We start from the raw sequence: 21,319 nt of genomic DNA on the forward strand, positions 1-21,319 counted from the left end.
ATTTAGCAGAATTTTAAAACTCTTTTTATTCATTACATCTCATAACATAACTCTTTACAACTTTAAAACCAATTTCACCACACGTATGATAGCTATTTCTTAAGGCACAGCTATTCAAAGGCATTGAAGCCTAGTAGTTGAAAAAGGAGATTCACTTTTGGGGCATGCAACCTCGACTTCTCTGTTCACTGGAAGGAATCCCTAAAGAATCAGGTTCCTTAAAACTGACATTAGTGCAGGAGTTCCTCAGCTCTAAATACTAATACAGCGTACTCCAAAAGACTTAAAGAAAAGTTTGAGCATATTTTATGTTATTATTACGTTCTTCAGCAGGTACCTCAATTAATTCAGAAACACCTATCGGGTTCTCAGACTCTGGGGCTTCCGGTCCACCAGGCTTTGCTGCAACAGCAACAATAGGGCACCCACAGAACCTGAAAGAGAGAAAGACTCCCACCATTAGACCACAGATCTCCTACACATGTCAGTGTAAAGTAGTTGCAGGCTCAGCTGACAATGAAGGCAAAGAAACTTCCTCAAATTCCGATTTATCTGCTAATATCTTTATTAGTGAATAACTGACAAGTTTTCCCTGAATTACTAGCACCTGTGCTACTAGACTTCACTATGAAATCCTCAGTCCCATTAGCATTGATCTACTGATTCAGCTCTGCAGCGGTCAAAAGCAAAACTTCAGTTTATTTCAGAAGCAGAGGTCTGTTACCCGGTCTTACTGCAGTGGCTTTTCATTCAAGCTCTTTACCTGGAGACTAGCACTGTTTTCATTAAAACAATTACAACCCTTGCTGCAGAATCATAACCTTCAAAACAGGAGCCAAATACAAGATGGCACATGATGTCTAACCCCGAGTCTGTAGGCAGACTGCAGGATCTGCCAACAACAGAAAGATCTAAATTTGTTGAAATCAAAGTTCATGAAACTCACAAATCTCAAACATGCAAAGGCTCAGAGAAAAGCACCACTTCCACAGTTGACCTCATTTTAGCTTTTCTCTTACAATGAATTTTACTCTTCAAATCCTTAATAATCAGCAGCTTTTTTTTACAAATTCAGTCAGCAGACTTAACTTTTGCTCCCTAAAACACAACTTGGTGTTTGAATCATCTGATAGCTTGTTTTACCTACATTTTGGAAAGTGAAGTTAGACTGTAAGTCAAATTATTACTGTATTTTTCAAAAGTCAGGATTAACCATATAAAAATATATATTAAAGCAATGGAATAATAATCAGCAATAATACAAAAAATGATTGGTTCTCAAATACTTGATTCTTATGCAACAGATTCAGACCAAAACCAATTGTTATGGTCATCCTTTTGGCACCCACTCCCCATAGATTTTATCTCAAAAAGGGAGTGAACTGGAGGAAAAAGACAGTGCCTTGATAAAGAAAAAAATGTTAAGCTCTACAGAGGGAGCGCATTTAGTGACCAAACTGTAATCAAGCATATAAGGTATTTTCTTTGTTTATATGCCATAAATCTGAGGCATGTAAGGACAAAGGGTAATAAAAATGCGCACTGAAAATTCCTGTGATAAATTTTTGAAGTTTATCTTCCTACAAATACAAGGGCATTGTATTGCAATAAATAGAAATTTATGCTGAATCAGGTGCTTTACTCCTTTTCCTGCATATCAGAACAAACTCGAGTAATTATACACTGCCTTTGGAAGCACTTCCAAAAATGATTCAACCCTACTAAAACTCTTACTCCATCACACTGATCTATTGACAGCAGAGTTTAGACCCTGCTGGACAAAGATAAACCTGGCATGTGCAAAAAACTATGACAAAATAGAAATTCCATTCATGGGGACAGTTTGCTTTTACTTCTGGTATCACTCCATGGAACAAGCAAGTTTTGGTTAGGTTAAGTTTTACAAGTGTCAAACTATTCAAATGTACAAGTTACTTTCCTCTGCCCGCTTTTTTTTTTACCTCCCACGGAATCTCCTGACAACACCAGAGTAACTTCCCCAGCATCAAGGGCAACACCTACTCTACAGCTGCAACAGCCTTCACATTTGATTATTGCTATGGAATTGTGTGTGCATGCCTCTGTGTGTAGAACAATAATAATCAATGAGTAAACCATTCCTAGAAAAACAATCATTGCCAAGGGTTTGGGGTCAGAGGCAACTGTCAAATGGTCTCAGCCTACGTCCTGCTAATAAGAGTAGTTCAGAAGTACAAAATTAGTTAAAAGCCATGCATTTGGAAATTCAAAGTGGGAAAGAGGCTATTGAGAAACACCACATGCCTGAGATACAACAGGACAAGCACTTTACAATCAAGCCCAGGTCAGCAGTGCTTTCAAAGCACCATAAAGCACAGACTGCACATGCAAAAATGAATTTTTGTTATGAGAACAATACACAGACACATCCAATAAAACAGCATTTCTAGGATCCAGAGTTCCAATGAGTAATTAAAACATTATGATGGGATCATTTCTCTCCAGGTGGAATCACAGCTGTTGTGATCAGCTGATACACATCCTTGTATTAAAAGGGCACCAGAGGTAAGGACCTCACAGCTAGCATGTCAACTGTTTCATAAACTCACTTCCCCTTCAAGTTTGACAGTCTGCTAATTTTCAAGACATGCTGTAAAGGCCCATCTGTACTCCAGGATATAAAGAGAAGATTTAATTCAAACAATGTACATAAGAAGTGTTTCTGAACACCAGTTTCCTTACAAAGAATTGTCTTCCTTTTATGAATGTGACTAGAAAGGTCTTTTTTTCCAATCACTTGCAATATGATCTTGAACTAAACCAAGAATGAAGTACCACCTGCAGCAGCAATTACTGCCATTCAAGAAGAATAAACAAATTTTAAAAGAAGGACAAAACAGAACTGAGCAGTATAGTAGGATAAACTCTCTTAAAAAAAATCATTAAACTTCTTCGCATAGACGGGAAACAGATAAAAAAGTAACTATTAATCATAATACTGATTAATTCACATTCTTATATATCAATCTTTCAAACCACCAAATAAAATCTTAAGTCATTAGATAATAATCTCTAAAGTTCTCCTAACTTTATTATCTCAATGCTCTCCCCACTGGGATTACCTGAGAATCCGATCAACAAACTCACAGCTATAAAAAACTGTTGATCCCAAATGCTTTGATATATTGCAGGTGTCTCCTTTCTCTACCTCCCCCTAAAATAAGAGGCAGCAACCTACAGAGAAAGCCAACCCACTCTGCTACCAGAGAGAATTGAAAGCTGTAGGATTCTAAGTTCACGAGAGAGAATATGACTTTCTTGGTGACCTCCGTACCGTTCCCAGCACAATGAACGGACCCAAGAACACCACAGGAGCTGGAAAGGCACCAAGATCTTCACAGTCACTATTGTGACAGTTGCATAGTTGAAAAGGGACGCTGCCCTGCCATCACAAACACACTGAACAGGAGCAACCATATCCAACCAAGCTGTGCTTTTTTCATCCTGGTGAAGTTCACTCCTCTGTACGCTGAAACATGTTTCTTTGGTTCTTCAAACCAAAATGTGACCTAACAGCTATAAACGTGGAGTCAATGTCCCCTTACAACCCTGGGCAAAGCAAGCTGTGCTTCAGTTTGTGTAACCACTACATAAATATTGTGCCTGTATTGTTATTTTCCCACTCATCTCACTGCACTTCACTCATTCTGTACCTCAATTAATTTACCTAAACAGGACTGACAAACATCACCCCAGCCAGAGCCACATTACGTTGTATAAGCTTCCATCATTCTGTTCTCCCTAGTTGGGGCAATCACATCTTTCATCCTCAGTTAAGCAAAAGCGCCAACATTTTCTTTTCTTTGGAGTAAAAAAGACCTGCAGATCACAACAAAAGTTGCAAGCCCATAAGCTGAAAAAAACCAAACACCCAAAACATGAAACAAACACATATCCAACAGTTCTTCACCTGGATATTCTGGCTTTTTTTAATCCAATCTGACCTCCACACAGCCCTTTAAACTGAAAAGCTTCATTATAGGAAAATATTTCTGTACACATGACACTTGCAGATGCAAATTCAGGACTGCACTTGAGTTTCTGGTTATCTTTCCACTCTCATCATCTTTGCTAGATATATCAGCATGTTCAGAAGCATGTTGGAAGGGAAATGCAGGTGAAGTATTTTTGTTAAACCTTTTGTTACTAGTTAGCTGTTAATATTACTGTTAACTTACTTAGTATTTTCCAAAGTCTTCTGCATTTTCTTAGTCATCTTCTCAATGGCACTTTGTCTCTTCCCTTCTGGAAGGAGATCTATTTTGTTCAGAACTACCACCATCTTCTGGCAGGCAATTTGCCCAATTACCAAGCACTCTGCTGACTGCGTCTGCATCCCTTTTGTCACATCTATTACAAGCATCATCAGATCAATAATCTGGGCACCTGGAGGAGAATTCAGAGTCAGTATTGCAGCAGCATGAAAAGATTAAGGATCATTTTCTCAAATAGTTTCCATAAAAACTGTACAAATATATGTACAAACGCCCAGAAATATGAACAAATCACAAGTCAAAGTAAGCATTGAATGCATACCTGTGTTTGAAAATAAGACCCCAGGAGCTTAAGATATTTCGTGCTACCATTGCATCATAAAAAATATGGAAGCATGTGACAGTTTACATATTCCTCCATATTAACAGTTCAAGTTTAAGGATGTTACCACTGTATTTAAAAAAAAAAAAAGAGAATTACCCTTGCAGCAACACAAGTATGACATTTGCCTCAATTAAAAGAGATAATCTAAGAAGCTAAGCAAGAATATGATACAGCCAAAGAAACACAACAACATTGCAGACAGTTGTACACTCAGAGGAGCCCCAGTAAGAGTCAACTACGTGCCCCATAACTATGTTTGCAATCCTCAGTCCCTACCTGCTTCCCACCATTTCTTTCAGAGTCCAAAATTTGGTAAAAGTGAAAACAAAGTGACCACCAGAAGCAGGTTTACCCCAAGTATAAATCAATTCCTACAATCCCTCAAATGGGAGGAAGAGATGATTTAAACCCTGTAATATATTGTCATTCACTCTCAATTCAGATCTACAGAACTTGAACATGCACTTCATACACAGCCACAAACAGATCCAATTCTTAGATCTCTTCAAGAAAACGTTCCTAAATTTTAGGCTGAAGTTACCCATCATGCTGCTGGATTATTTTTATTTTATTTTTCAAAGTATTGTTGGCATGAACCCTTAAAGCCTTTGATTGAAGCAACATGAATTTCATGGATTTAAATTTTCAAGGAAGCTTTTGATGAATGTTGGGCCTTCCACTAATTACATTCAGAATTTTCCTGTCTCATTCCAGGTAACTGAAATACTCTGAATACCAAAAAAGTGAAGTGCAGACCTTAATGTTGAGAAAATTTAAACGTAAAAAACTAGAACAAAAATCTAAAGCTGAACTACCAGGAAATGATATGTCAAAAAACACATTTTGAAAGAAGATAAAAGCTAGAAGTCATGCAAAATTGCAGCATTCTGAATTTAAGCACTTTTAATATTTGCCTTAAGCTTTTGATCAGAAGAACAAGAAATCAATACAACTGTTCCTTGTTCCTTCGCCTTCCCCAGCATTCCCCTCCCCACTTTTTTGGGGTTTTTTAAGCTTTTACAATGGCAATGACAACAGCTAGCCTTGTTCATAATTCCCATGAACTCAGGCTAGGAAATCATTCTGAGGTTGAAGTGCATGGGTGAATGAGTGGGTGGGAGCTACAACAAGGAAAAAAAAATGGTTACAAATGACTATTTTCAACCTACCAAAGCTTTCATCTTGTAATAATGAATGCTAAACCCTTCAGAGCACTAGTTGGATAATTATGACATTTCCAAAGCTCCTGCAGAATTTTCACCAATCCTTTCAAATATCTCTCCTTGACAAGTTGAGGACAGAATTTATACCTTCAGAAGTATTTTTAATTTTTATTGTTTCGAGAATTGTATTCATTTAGAACTTGCTTGAATCATAACACAAGCATCACCAAGGCTGTACAAAAGGCTCAGAAGAGCATAAAGAAGAGCAGATCTGAAGGACGAGAAGCAAGGGGACTGAACAGCATGGAAATAGTTTAAGTGGGACAAAACACCTAACAATCAGAACGCATGCACTCTTGTGAGTAGAGAGCGGGGGGGGTTTAAACTTAATACAATACCCATATTTTATATTAAACTATACTGCACAGTAATTCTTACTACACAGGTGACATCCTTAAAATGAATGGGCATTAATAATTAAAAACAACCCACCAAGCCAAATTCTTTATTAATACTATAAAAAGTGCATCTAGTAAAATAACAATGCTGCAGCTTAAGGTTTAGCTAACGCTGTTATGACTACTAGAGCACGGCAATCCTTATGCTCCAGAATTAAGCCAAAGTAACCAGATCCAAATCAGGCCTTGAAAAGGTGGGCTGATAAGATGCATTATATATGGTGTAGTATCTCTTCCCTCCAACAGGAGACAAAATCTGCACTGAAACTGTTATATGCAGTTTCAGTACAAGAGCCACTTTATCTTGAAACACTAAATCAACTGCTTTGAATACATTTGTTATAAAGCAAATACTTGTAATTGCTGTATTTATGAATTTATTAGCAACACTCTAAAAGAGCCATAAAAATCATCAGCCCAGTTGCTAGAAGGTCAAGAATGTCTACCTCAGGGCATTTCATAGCAAAGAGAAGATGAACAAAGGAAAAACAACTCTACAGTCCACGGAAAAACTCCAGTAGCACCAGAAACTATATCACAACGCTCCAGACAAAAGTACATTACAAGTCAAGGAAACAGCAGCGTACTCAAGTCTGCAAATATGCGCCTCAGTACAACTATTGTGCCTCCTCCAAAGTCTTAACGTGCTAACTGGCCACAGTTGGTGAGTGATGTTGCAAGATGGAACAGAAAGCCTGGCAGGGGGAGAGCTGGCACCCAAGCAGGGTGGGAAGCTGCTGCCCTTCAGAGTCATGGAACCAAGGGGAAGATCAGGACAGCACTGACAGAAATACTTTAACTGCATTTTTCCCGAGGCATGAAGATGCTTTGTACATGTCTACTCATGCATATCAAGACACGAATGCTCAAGTTTACAGGACCCTTGGGTAACAAGGCAAAAAAATAAGGCTGAGATTTAGTTCAACTTTCCTCTTTGAGCTGTTTAATAAACCATTTCTGACAACTCACCTTCTTCCCAACCCCTCAAATCTTCTCCTAGACAGTTTTACATGTTGATTATTCTAGAATCCATTGCCTTAGTTGCCCTTCATACATGCATAATAGTTCATCAAATACTAAAATGAGATAATCTAATCTAGAGAAGTCAAAATGAAGTGCACAGGGATTCACAAATGTAACATCTCTAATCAGGAAAGCTGGCAGGTCACTTGTAACAAGGTGACAAAACTATAATCCCCTCCCACTACTGAATATGGAACGTCTCATTCAGTACACTTTTGTCTCGTAGCATGTAAATAGAAATAGCAGACTTACAATATGTTTAACTTCATATTCACTATTTAAATAATCTTTATCACACTAGTAATCGATCAACTTGCTACCATGTTGGATCTCAGTCAACAAAAGGAACAACATTCCTGAAAAATTTTCTACAGTAGAGCAAGATTTAACTAGGAAAGTTGAAGTGAGGATGGATTGTAAGAGTATTCTCATGTATATCATCTGACTTGGAAACACCTTTTAATTGAGGCATAAAAATATTACGGCCATACCAAACAAACTCCAAAAACAACAAGAACAAAACAAAGTGGCAATATCACTCAACAAACCTGCACTATCTGACCACAGAATGACTGCCATGGGCTCTTGTGTGAAATAGCACAAAAAAGAACTAAAACACTTTGCTTTAGCTTAAAAAAGGAGACAGGATATGGTCCCACACAGTTAAGAAGAGTGATATAGAAGAAATAAGTGTTCCTCAAGCCCTCAAAGCAGGCAAGTGGCTTCAAATTACTCTGCACAAGGCAGAGACACATGCAAAGGACGGGTCTGCATATAGGGAAACACAGCAGTCAATAAGAATATTTTATCTGTATTGAAGCAGGTCATATAGAATCAATGATAAAGTTAAACTAAGGTATTCAAACGATTTCCTCTACAGAAAACACAGGGGTGTAACCTTTTATTTGCTGTCTCATCCAGGAAAGAGGTGTTCAAGAACATTCAGAAAGATAAAGAGTCCTCCTGACATGTGATTTCTCACTTAGCTTGAAAATGAAAGATCAGCTATCAGAGTATCCTTCATGTGATGACATACAGCTCAGATGTAGCCCTGTAAAAAGCAAATGAAACAAACCAGTTGTCATCAGAAAACACAAGGGGGTAGGGAAAGATGGGAATTATATTGCAAGATAAGCAGCTAAACCACAGCAAAAACACAAAGTAAAGTAGATAGTCTGAGTGAAGAAAAACAAACAAGGAAGATAACACGTGAACAGAGAGAATCTGGATGACAGCCAGATACAGGAAAAACGCAACAAGGCCAGCATCACAGAGAAAAGACTGCAAGGAACACCAGCTAAACCTGGAGGCAGCAGCACTCATTTGTACACAAAAGCAACAGGGAACACAGAATTCTTAGATATTATGAAAAATAACTTCACAAAGAAAGAAAAAGTCTAGCTCCTGCTTTGAACAATCACATCCAACCCACTCTTGCTTCTGAATTTTGGGGAGTATCTGATTATGAACAGTCATCAGGGAAGTAATTTATTACTCTTTACTCATGGGACTAATTAAATCAGAGATGTCATAGATTATGGCAAGTTTCAGAAATGCAGAAGGCAGCAACTCTGTTTCCCTGAACTGGCCATCGGCTCAGTTTCTTTAAGGGAAGAGCAAAACGCTACCACTGGCATGACATCACTCATAGCTGGCTCTCACTGCCGATCCTGAAAGAACTTGCCAGCTGCTGACTACACTGAAAAAGGCAAATGACCCAGAAGAATAGTATGCATTAAAAAGGGTATGTATTGATGAACTTTTAATCTTTAGGAGAAAATTCACTGCATTCTCTGCATTTATGTTATTTAGTATATTACATATTCAAACCTTTACTGAAATGGGAAGAAAGGCCAACCCAGAGACCTAAGCCACAAGGCTGCAGATCTTCGTCCCCTGCATTAGATGCATTTCTCATCAGTTTCTTTAACATCACACCTACCTTTGATTTGAACCGTAAAGCACACTTGATTCTGCTCACTGAAGCTAAAGCAGACAAACTCTGCCATGTTTACACACTGCTGTCTCACATCCTTACGCAAAAGCATACAATTAGCAAACCCAGATCTGTTATACTGGCATTCGCAGGGAAACACCATGTGGGTACCAACCTACAGGCTGCATTTTTAAAAACTGTAAAGTGCTATAATTGCCGTGTTTATTTTGGAACAGAGCATTATGTGTTAAATGACAAATCTCCTTCAGCCTGGATCACAGAAGCTGTTGCAGTTCTGCATGTACATGAATGCAAAACACCTTCTGTTTGTGCAGCCTGTCACATGCTTGTAAATTATAAACCCAAACTCCCCGACTGAGCTGGGTGTAGATGGAGCCAGAGAGCAAAGCGCAGCATTTAAAGTTAGAGGGCATTATTAGGTCTAGGGGAAAAAACCCCAAAACATTTCAGCCTCTCATATTACTTTATCAGTGCCAAAAGCCTATTACTGTTTTGTGGCCACTTTCAGAACCATTCAGTTTTACGCTCCAAGCACTAGACTAGCTAGCAATTTCATCCTTACTGAAAAGGAGAATGAAAAGGTGTTTTCAATGAACAGGCAGAATCTTAATTGTTTTCTCTTCAACAGATGTAGACCAAGAATACAGAGCATTTACAAGTAGTACTATTTTGGCAAGCGTAAGTTTAGTATCGCATTAGATCCCCCCATAATACATCAAAATAAAGCTCACTTGGCTCCAAACAGTAAAACCTGGGCTAGTGGAGGGAAGAAGAGGGGGTCAAGCCCCTGTGTGAATGAGGAGGTTTTGCATGCCACGCGAGCACACAACATTTGGTGCAGATTCTCACTCGTGGCTTCTTTAAGCTACCATGTCCTGTCCTGTTTGTGGTAATCTTTTTAGCTGACTTTGCACAAACAGCACCACTCCTGCTCACAGGCACCAAAAGGAAGCAGAAAGTGGAATCTGAAATGTAGAAATAAAATAATTATGGGCCATGGGCTATAATTTGATTTCATGCTTTACAAGGAAATGAAAGAAGACTTCCTTAAACATACTTTTTTTTTTTCTAAATATGCTTTTTACCATGTTAGGATTTCCTCTAGTGCAGAAGAGAAAATAGGATTGTAGAAAATGTACCGTTCTCAAGTATCATTGCTACTCAGGGGCAAAGCTCTGTTTTAATGTGCACTTCCCATTCTGGGGAAGAGGAAATTCTTCAATTAATAAACCGGGTGGACTGAGGCGAGTTTTTAAGGTTTAATCAATTTCATCTGCACATCGGATAAAAAGACCAACTATTCTACCATTTTTGCCTCCCCTATTCCCCTTTCAAAAAAATAATAAAATCAATGTTTTATTTTAAATTCTTTGAGGTTAGTATCTCCTGTCTCAGGAAATATTGTCTATATCATGCAGTGAGTATGAAACTTCCCCCTTCCCAGCCGCCCCCTTTTTTTTTTGTTAAGAATCTTTATTCGGGAACAACTGAATTATTCTCTGCTTTCATATACAGTAACACCTTGGGAGATGCTACAAGTCCCAGAGGATTTTGCTAGCTACCATAGGGGAGGCGTTGTGATGAATAAGGAAGATGTTTTACATGATAAGAAATCTCCCAAAATTTAAACAGAAATAGGAGGTACGAGGGGGGAAGAGAGACGTGGACACAACTGGAGCGCATGAATTACACATGAAGAAACCCTCTGTAAAGCAATGCAAATCATGGATCAAAACTGATACCACAACTTTCGTTAGGAAACACTTTGAAAAGAACAGGAACTCGTGGAGTTCAAGCATGCCACCACTGTTTCCCAGGCATGCCATTCCTAAAGATTTCAAGCAGCTGTAAGCACGAACAGGGAGCTGTGCAGATTCAAACTCTGGATAGCTTGGAATATGTCCGATAGCGAGGGTCAGACAGACAACCCACAAGACTTCTTTCTGGATGCACAGTAAAGCTTAGAATTATAAGCATTATATTTGATTTCTGAACAATAAAGAAACCACTCGTTGCACAAATTCCCTTTAAATGAAAACCAGCCTCTAAGGTCTTTCCTAAACCAAGAGTTACAAAGAGAAAGCAGGATGACCATAAGGGCAGACTTCGAAGAAGTCCATTTTTTATATATCAAATAACCTTTTATAGTTATTTATTTGTACCCCTGAGTGCAACTCTAACTAAAATAGGGGGTGATGGAAAGAGATAATTGCTAATAAGGAATAAAAAAGTTCTTTTGCAGAAGACCTCAAACAATCCACTTGGAATATACTTTATACTTCACCTTCCAGATGAAACAGTGTGCAATATTGGCCTGAAGAGGATAAAGGCAGTGAAGGCCTCTACCTTCTCCTTTGGCAAATCATCCAAGGATCTTGTTTGATTATGTTCCATCCACGTGTCAGAAATAAGTCTGTGTTCTTCAAAGGGAGGAAATGCCTATAATGATTACAAGTATGTCAATAAGCTTGATTGGCCATGCTGAGGCAGCACAAACAAGACCGATAAGGCCTCCATGAAGGTCATGCTAAGAAAGACTGAGGCATATCTTCCAATAATTTATTATTATATGTTGATCTGGCCACTACAATATTGCACATGGGAATAAGCTTAAACTGATGACTTACTGAGAAAAAAACCCAAACCAACCTTAAAGTGAAAACTCTCTCAAAAAAAGCGTTGTAACACAGGAAGGTTGGTCATCAAGAGACCTTTTGCAAGACTTTACAGAATGTAAGGAGTCCTGTGTTGCCTTTATCCTCTTCAGAGAAGTGTTATATACTGGGCCATCCATGAAGCCCTAAATGATCTTGGGAAACTTGATCTAGCTTAAAAGGTGGCCCATTTAGAGATGGCTGGCCCACCTTTAAGGGGTAAAACCAGATGACTTCCAGAGGCTGCTTCCAACCTGAACTATTTCATGAGGAGACAAGGCTGTAAGAGGGAAAACACTTTAAAAAAAAAAAGTAAGAATGTAGAATGAGACTTGCCCATATGCATCTTCTAGGGACACCTGGAGATCCCTGGCCTAAGTAATTTATTATGGGAAGGTAAGCTTCAGGCAGAACAACTATGCACGTAGACCGATTATTTTAAAGTCTATTTTTCCCCCCCTTTCCAAGTGTTTTATTCTTACTACAAAGTATATAATACTTTGAATAGGTTTTCTCACTGCATTATTTCAGTTACAGTCTCTGAAATGTGTGAACTCTGACAGATTTCTGAGTCAGGAGCTTCAGTGCAAGGGGAGCAGCGGGGCATTCCAGCCCACAACAGGCAAGCGCAGGAAGCCTGGGAGTTGAGGTGGGGTATTCTGAAAACGAGAGAAAAAAGGATACGCTTGACCTTGCGACACAGACAGAAATTTAGCACTGAGCTGTTGACTTGACATCTCTCAAGGTATTATTTTCCAATGACTCCCCGATTTACTGTTTTGAAGAACAGTAAGGGCTTGCACTGCTCAGTCAGCAGCAGTGGTTACAGAGAAGATGTCTTCTGAGGTCTTTACTCTTCTTTGGCTGAGAAATGTCTGAACACCTCTAGAGTTTCCAGCACTGCAGAAGGAGGGACCATTCCAAAACAAGGCAAGAACAGGAAGCCCTCGTTACAATCTGACTAAATTCACTGATAAAACACATTAAAGTTACATGTAGTTTTGTAAAAAATACACACAATAAACAAAATCCTTCCTCCAAAGTGTCTCCCAAGCAGAAATCACTACCAAAAAGAGATTGCTATGAATCTTTTTAATTTAGGTAACAGAATAGTTTCCTACTCTTTTCCTCCCCTCTCCCCAACAGAAACAGAAGTGAAGCACACCTAACCTTCTCTCACCCTGCATGTAGGCAAGAGCAGCACAAGTAAGAGCCACAGCTAACGATACTGCTTCTACAGACAAGGCAAGGCTCAACTGCACTTTAAACATACTTTTAGAAGCACAAGAGTAGATTTTTTTACTTCACTTCCATTGTAAAGATAAAACATGCAAATCAAAATGGCATTTCTACCCATGTAGTTTGAAGCCAGGGCAGTCACACACTTCACTTTGTTACTGCATTAATCTACACAGCTATTTGTATATAGTCAGCTACCTAGAAGCAGTCACCAGCGGAGTGGAGGCGTTCACTCTGCACACCCTGGGTGATGGAGGCTGCAGCTCTGGGAGCTGGAAGTTCTGCTCCCAGCCACGCTTCCCCTGCACCATGCTTATTCAGGTCCCCCACAGCTCACAGAGGGTCCGATGAAGGGCAAAGCTGAAGCTCAGCCCAGTCAGTTCAACTCAGCAGCACCAGGCAGCTCTCCTCTGGATTAGCGAGGTACCTGGCCAGCACAGGGCTCCAGGGAGAGCCAGAGTCGGCCCAAGGGAGGCAGCTGGACCAAACAGCCAGGAGCTGCCAAGGGGAGAAAAGGAAAGAGCAAAGCAAACCTCTGCCTTCGAGGGACAGGATGCTGCTGCGGGCCAAGATGTATATGAAACACCAGCCTGATGAATTTCAGAGAAACTTAAAGCTGAGTAAGTGGTCAATGTATTGTCAGGAAGTGTTGGAAGAAACTTACTAAGTACACATGTATTTACACAAAACTAGTGCTATTACTTTATAAAACTACGAAAGAGACAGTCATTATATGCTGTTCTATGCAAAATTGTTTTATGTTTAGAAGGAGTCAAAAAAGGTAAAGTATTAGACTGCATATGCAATGTAATATTGAAATAAAATAACTGCATTTAGATCTAATCACTTTCTGAAAAAGGAACCTGAAAGATAAAGTGACTTCAAAAAAAGAAAACGAGACAAATGCAGTTAAGTTCTTCACATACAACTTCATTTACAAAGAAAAATCCATGTTAACAGCATGCAATGACAAAGCACATGAAGCTGAGCAAGAGAAGGGAAACAAAACACCTCTAAAAGAGCACAATCAATTATATAATAGTAAATCACACAAGAGTCCCCAAATCAGTACTGCTAGATACATCTGACTTCAGACAAGTGAAAATACAGATTTGATATTTACACAACTAATATTTTCAAAGTTACATCCAAGCTGGAAGAAGTTTCATTGTTTACAAAACATTTATGTTTTTATCCTGTGTAAGATACATCAGGATGAAACTTTAAGCAAGGGACACTTCATTCCATCACTGACTTCTTGCTTTGACCCTCTGAAACATTCACTTTCACTGTTTCCAAAGAAAATGTAGCAAATTAGATCTAGGGTCTGGCATTTCAATTCCTGTTCTTCAAAATATTTCTGAAGAAAACCAGAAAATCCCCACAAATAAGAACGTTCTCCCCTCATTGTCTATAGGAAAGTAAACAACCCTTGCCTTGTAACAAGAAATGCCATGTAATACATAGCATGTGTAAAAATGGAGGTAAAGCACCATATGAGAGAAGACATCATCCTTCTTACAAAAGAAGCAATTGCCTATTACTAAATCTGAATTTCTATATTGACAAGGCACAAAGTGGACAGAGTCCAAAAGAGACCTCTCCTTATTTTAAGGCTGAAAATACTAACTGTGGTAGGTTTTTAAAAAGCCCATGTATCTTGAAAAAACAACAATCATTCTGAGTAGACACAGATGACTGCTACAAAAAAAGTTAGCATTTGCTGAATTACACAACACCATGGTATTTCAGCTGCATTAATTTCTTTCTTGGCTTGAATCTGAAAGTGCATAAATCGTGAATTAGTTAGCAAACATTAACTTTTTAAAGTGTCATTCATATATATATGTATATGCAAATACAGATATCAGTAAAGCTAGAAAGTAAAACGTTTAGGATACTGCATAAAACTAGAGTAAAAGTTACCTAACGTTTTAGACTGAACATCATTATACAGCTCATCATTCTTGGAGTACAATCCATGACATATAGTAAGAAAAATGGTTATTTCATACACTTCAAAGCAAAACAAAACATGGAAGAAAACAACTGGGTTGTTACCATTTGGGCTGTAACCTCTTTTTTTTGTGCTACATGCCTGTGTTATACCTAGCACAAAAAGCTTCAGTTCCATAATCTGGCATCCAGACTATAAAACCTCAACAAGAAAAAAGTCACATCAAACTTCTGGGTTCCCCGATGACACACAAAAATGGCACCTATAATTCCATTGATTCGTATCAGACTCAAAGAGTTTCGCAGTGAAGAGCCCTGTTCCTTCCACCTAGAGTTGCTGAGTTCATAAAACAAGGTTTCTGGAATAACGTGGCAATAAATTGCACAGTAAATCAACACTATATGTTCATTCTTCAGGAAAATAAAGGTGCAAGGTAAAAAAATGGGTACTTGTAGAACTCCACTTTGACTTCCTCAGACCACACTGTGCACTCAAGATCCTAGTAAGCTTTCCTAAGGGCTGATGAGTGATTAGTTCAAGTTTTAGACTTCTTATTCAGAGGTATTTTGCTTTGGTATCAAGGTCACATGCATTTTTGCACTGCTCTGAAGAACTAAACATAATGTAATGTTACACTTGGGCCTTACATAGTGACCATAAATGGTCCCTGAAGGTCCATAAAGTCTTTACAGTGAACACTGTAAACACTGAAAAGCAAACCAGCTAGAGGAAACAAGATATAAAAAAAATAAAAATAGAAAATACCCTTTTTATAGTCTTGAATGGTATCAGCTTTACATTTGCTCTCTACAAGATCTCCCACCAAGTTTCAAAGAAAAAGAAATATATTTGCATATGATAATGCTAAATATGTTGCAAAAAATATGACTACAAGGTATGACCATTCTGCCCACTCTATCTCTCAAAGAGTACAGTCAGTCATAGTCTTTGAAGCTATCTCCAAGACCAGAAAGAGAAAATAGTGGCTAACAGTGTACAGGCATCAAGCATCCAGAAGAATTATGAAGGCACTGAACCTGCATGAATGAGGACATGAGCCCATTCCCAGCTCTGCAAGACTTCCACACATCTGGAGTCTTCTGCTCCATCTCTAACAACTGACCCAGTTCACACCAGACAGACTGACTACTGCCAGCTTCAGGAATGTCTACAAAATGAAAACCCAGTTTCCATGTAAAGCTGGAAATAAATTAATGGGATACTACTCTTAAAGCATTTCAAGTCCTAAGCTACCTTGTCTCCATCTTTGAAATAAAGTAACCAAAGGTCATGGACCCCACAACAAGGAGCTTGGTTTGTACTAAAATCCAGTACTGTTACGCTTTTTTCAACACTGCACGCAACACACTGGCCCAACAGAAGAGTTATGATAAGCTATGGGAAGATTCATGCACAGCTCTCAGATATCTTCCATCTGAGGATGCTGAACAAGATTTTTTTCTAAAGAAAATAAATTAAGAATTTATTTTTTAATATTTTTTTTTGAGGGGTGGAGGGAAAAGAAAAAAAGAAGAGACTGTTGGGGCAAAGAAAAAAGTGTTGTTTAATTTTCTCTTCACCCTCCACAATACTGAAATAACATCAGTCAAGGTTATAAACATCTGTAATTGCCAGGGGAATGTACAATACATTCAGAAACTCCAGGCCCACATATCCTGTAGCTCTGCACTTCACAAACAAAAGGTTGGGGAAAGAAAGAGGGGGTGGGGTACAGGGAATAAAGGCTTAAAGATTAAAGTCACAGGCAGAGACAGACGGCTCCGTTTTTTAATAACTGAAAACACGAGTTGTGCCTGAATGTGCTCATTGTTTTATGGTGGGGGGGAGAGTCTACACATACTGGACTGGCTGGCGACAGAACTGCCTTTGCATCAAAAATAAGATTTACAAAAAAGGAAAGGGGAAAAAAAAAGACACTAAACCCATGCCCTAATTTCCCCTCTTGTAAAGGTTAATGATGCATTCAGGTAGAAAGCAAAAAATTATCCCACCTTGTCTTTAATAAATTGGGGAAAAATTCATGTCTAGAAGTACCTGGTTATAACAGCCTGACAGACACAACTGAAGAGATGTCTGAAGGCTTTACACCGTGAAGGAATACAGACTGCAACAGTCCTACATAAAACAGGCACATCTATGTAACAACCAGCTTAGAAATCAATTTCTGATCGTTTATTTGCACAATAAAACCAGTGCTGCAAGGCTAAGTTATGTGATCTAAGCAATTCTTATATGGATTTGAGAAGTTCAGCTGTCATGAGGAAGTTCTGAAATCCATTTTAAAAAAAGTATCTTCTGTAGTTTTAGTAAATGAGGAGGTTCACGAATTGCATTCATTTCAGTCACTACAAAAAGTCATTGGCTTAAAATACTGCACTAAAGTATTAAAAATTGAAAGTGTTTGGGTTAATTTTAAAAACAATTTTTCTCTCAAAAATTTAAGAGTACAAGGTACTTACGGCTATTCACTATCCATTATTACATGTGTATTATTTTAAAGTTCCAAAATACACAATTTGAGGAGGACAATTTTTAATTTAAAAGGGGAAATATTTATCATGATTTATTGTGGGTTAGATCCCACCAGTGCCCAGGAACCCATCTAAAGTTGAATGCAATGAGTCCTGTTCCATTGCCAGGTGCCAATGGACTACAGGTCTAAACAAACACATAAAACCAAAAAAAATTAGATCATTCTTTCAGTTTTATTCTAATCTAACCTAAGACCTTAGTATAACAGAGCTTTTGTTTTACTGTATCTTTTTTTTTTTTTACCTGCCAACTTTGCTTTAAATATAGACAGAAAGGAGATAATTCAACAAGACAACAGGCTCTTTCATCTAAAACCATGAGACTCCCTGTCATAACTTCTTGGAGAAGCCTAGAATAAGGAGCAGGGAGGCACACAACAGGAGTCAATGAAATATAGCCTCCTGCCTGAAGCAAGCATGCTGTGCAGGGAGGAATCAGTGGCCACAATACACTGCTCCTTGGCCAAAAATGTCAGACCTGGAATGCTCCAACTATCATCCCCTCTTTGTTGATGCAACACTTTTGCATCATCAGCCACTGGACGTCTTGTTGAGATTAAAAATACTGTGGAGAGTTACTGTCTGTTTAGCAAAGAAAAAGAGGACAGAGTCCATGTCAGAAAGGGAGGGGAAAGGAAAAGCCGAAACATGAGCTCATAAGCCTGTTATGGAGGATAAAGGCAGGCTTTGTTTTACTTTATTCGTACCAAGTACGAACAAGAGGCTCATCACTGTTTTGAGCCTGAACTGCAAAATTTGTTTTGTATGCAGTACTGCCAACTTTTTTTTCTTCACTTAACTACCCCTCTTTCTCAAAAAGAGCTTGCTGATACTCCAATCAAGTATTTAAGCCTAGATGAAATCTGTACAATAGCAGAGACTGTCATTCTGCCCATGCTATAAATTCTGACACTTCAGAAGCACAGGCAAACCTTGGTTATATGGCTGATCCTGGCCTGAAGTTCCCACATGCACAAACAAGTAAGTTAAAATATATGAATTGTTTTGGAAAAAAATATCACTTGGAGGACACACACTGGATATCTAGCCACACGAAGAGTAAGGCAACAGTTATTAAATTGGAGATACTTCTTTAGACAAGAAGGATTAATTCTTTTTAAACTTTCAAATGTAGAAGTCAGTCCAAAAATACAACACAATGTTTAAGAAGTAGTCTTTGGGAGATTAGAGAAAAAAACACTAGTAAAAAAAAAAACCTCTGTCCTCTGACAGAAACACTACCCACCAGTGCTGTCTCTAAAAGAGCTCAAGGGCATTAGTAAAAGGCAGCAATGGAAAGCACAGACTGGATTCTAGTTTCTTGCTCTTAGGAAAAGGCGAAGAGGGTGGTAATTTACCGTGTACAACCAAATTGTACATGAAAGTTTAAAAACAGCCAATTAAAGCTAACATTATGGCATGGAACTGAGGGTCCGAGTGGAACGCATTAGACACGCATTCCAGACAATGGCTCCAGAGTCCGCCTGCGCGGCGGATGCTGTACAAAGTACAAAGGGTCAAGAAGTTCTTCTCGAAGGGAACCCCAGCTTTAACCGGGAGACACGACAGCTTGCCCAAAAGATGAATGCGGTGCCCAGCTGCAGAGTGACATCAAGGCTGTAGAGCTTGGTCATCACCCGCACTGACAGAATGCTACGGACAGAGTGTGAAAATCATGTCAATCAAGGAAGGGCAGATCTCACTATGATTAAGAATCAAATGGAGGGGGGAAACAAGGAACAAAGAGACCCACTACAACTAACAGTAATAAACATGCCTATTTCGGTGTAAACCTCCTACACATCTCTCATACATCCAACTAGAGCTTTGCTTCTCTGTCAAGCCGTTCAATCTAGAATGACTGAAAGAGCTACCAATATCCAGTGAGAAGTTAGAAAAGAAAGAAGACTACCACAAGTTACTAGGACTATATTATATTCAGCCTTCAGAGTCTTCTGTACTTTGGAGCACAGTGTACCCCGATTTTGATGCAAGCTTCTTGATTTCTGTGACAGTAATGCAGAAAACTGTTGTGCTGGTATTCCTGCTGCACCATGTAACCAAGCAGAAAAATAAAGATAGAACAATCATATTGCTCCTTGTGTCATGTACTTCAACATACAACTCCATCCAGCTTGAAACCGGGAAATCCATTAGACTTCACAATACACAATTCTACGAGACTTCTAACACTAACACTTCAACTTCCAAACCTTTACCACCTCCAAAAGCCAATAAGAATTATAATCCTGACAAGAACAGCAGTGTTGGACCGAGGATGAAAAATGCATCCATATAAAAAAAAGTAAGGCTGTCCTCGAGAAAGACACTCTGCAAACAAACGATCTCAGTTTTTATGCCAAGTTTTACTTCAAGCACCTGCATTACTACACAGCTATAGCAGTACAGCACATGGAAAGAAAGAAATCTCTAAAACAGATCAGTCCCAAACAATTAAATTAAGGATGCCAGCTCTGGGAAATAGGATACTTTCATTCTCTGCACTGTGCACAGATAATCAGAGCCAAAGCAAACAGAAATATTTTGGAAGACAAATTCTTCTGGACACAGTCTAGGCAGCAGTCAGTTAACCTGCCTTGCTGCAATGCTGAATATTAGGTGCTTTGTTAACTTACAAATTTCAGTTGAAGAGATGAGTAGTTGAAGAGTTAATGTTGCCATTAAATTGTTCTTGCTAAAGTTTTAAGAGTTGGGGGTTTTTTTTGCACTACCACGGAAAGTTTTTATACGTAAAACCACCGCAAACTTATCACTTGAAGCCAAACTCAAAGCGGTGATCTATTAGTTTATTCTCATTTTAATAGAGTTTTCAGCATTCAAAGGCTGTAACTTCTGTTTGTTACAAAAGATAAATTTGACTCACCACTCAAATTCTGAAAAAGAGATTTATTTTGTACTCAGTTCTCTGGCCTTCAGTCCATGGCAGACATCAGGCCCTGCCTAACAATTCAGTATCAAATCATGACAATAACAAGCATTCTGCATAGCCTGTCGTTCCACTAAGTCACATCACATTGTGCCAGAGAATCTTCTCCGAGGAAGCCGTTATCGAGCATATGGTACTATTTCATACTTCCTGCCAGGCCAACAGAAGGGCTTTTGACAGTGTATTTATTTTTATTTAAATTTTTGCTGACTAGGATTGCACAAGATACACACCTCATTTCAGAGCAGTCCCAAGGGGTCAACAGTCATGTAAATCTCACATCCCAGTACTTCAGGACAAAACGAACTATATCACACTGGATTCGCTATCTAAATTGCCAATGTTACAAAGCACACAGATATTGCAGGTTGTATGGGATTTGTTTCACATTTATTAATTATATGGAGAGTGTCTTAAAGTCCACTGTAACATAAAAGGTGATGCACACTGTAAAGGAGGAAGGCAGTGCAGAGTTTAATTACTAAATAAAACTAGACACAACACTTGCCAAGATCAGAATTTATACTGTATTAAGAGGGGCTGGAATTTAATGATCTGTAACCACACAGAGATAAGAGACAGTAGCAATGCTTGAGTAAATGTTTTCACCAGTACTAATAGGAGGGAACGTGAAAAAGCTAAGGCATTACAATTTAAACAGGTGACTTTTTAAAAAATTTGACAGCAGAGTAAGTGCCATAAAGAGATTCAAAATTTCACTGGTAGAGTAT

General features: G+C 38.7%; 1 protein-coding gene across 2 annotated transcripts in view; it reads right to left on the reverse strand.

Annotated features, from left to right (window-relative positions):
• Positions 1 to 21,319, reverse strand: part of EEFSEC (eukaryotic elongation factor, selenocysteine-tRNA specific) — a 131,612-nt gene that overhangs the window by 88,198 nt on the left and 22,095 nt on the right. For both annotated transcript variants that reach the window (XM_074878770.1, XM_074878769.1), the window contains 2 exons: positions 4,218 to 4,425; positions 338 to 434 (listed from right to left, as the gene is read on the reverse strand). In XM_074878770.1, coding sequence (XP_074734871.1) covers positions 338 to 434; positions 4,218 to 4,405 — 285 coding nt within the window. In that variant the 5' untranslated portion in view covers positions 4,406 to 4,425. The remainder of the gene's footprint in view (positions 1 to 337; positions 435 to 4,217; positions 4,426 to 21,319) is intronic.

The sequence above is a fragment of the Strix uralensis genome, chromosome 10 (assembly GCF_047716275.1).
Source record: "Strix uralensis isolate ZFMK-TIS-50842 chromosome 10, bStrUra1, whole genome shotgun sequence".
NCBI lineage: Eukaryota > Metazoa > Chordata > Aves > Strigiformes > Strigidae > Strix > Strix uralensis.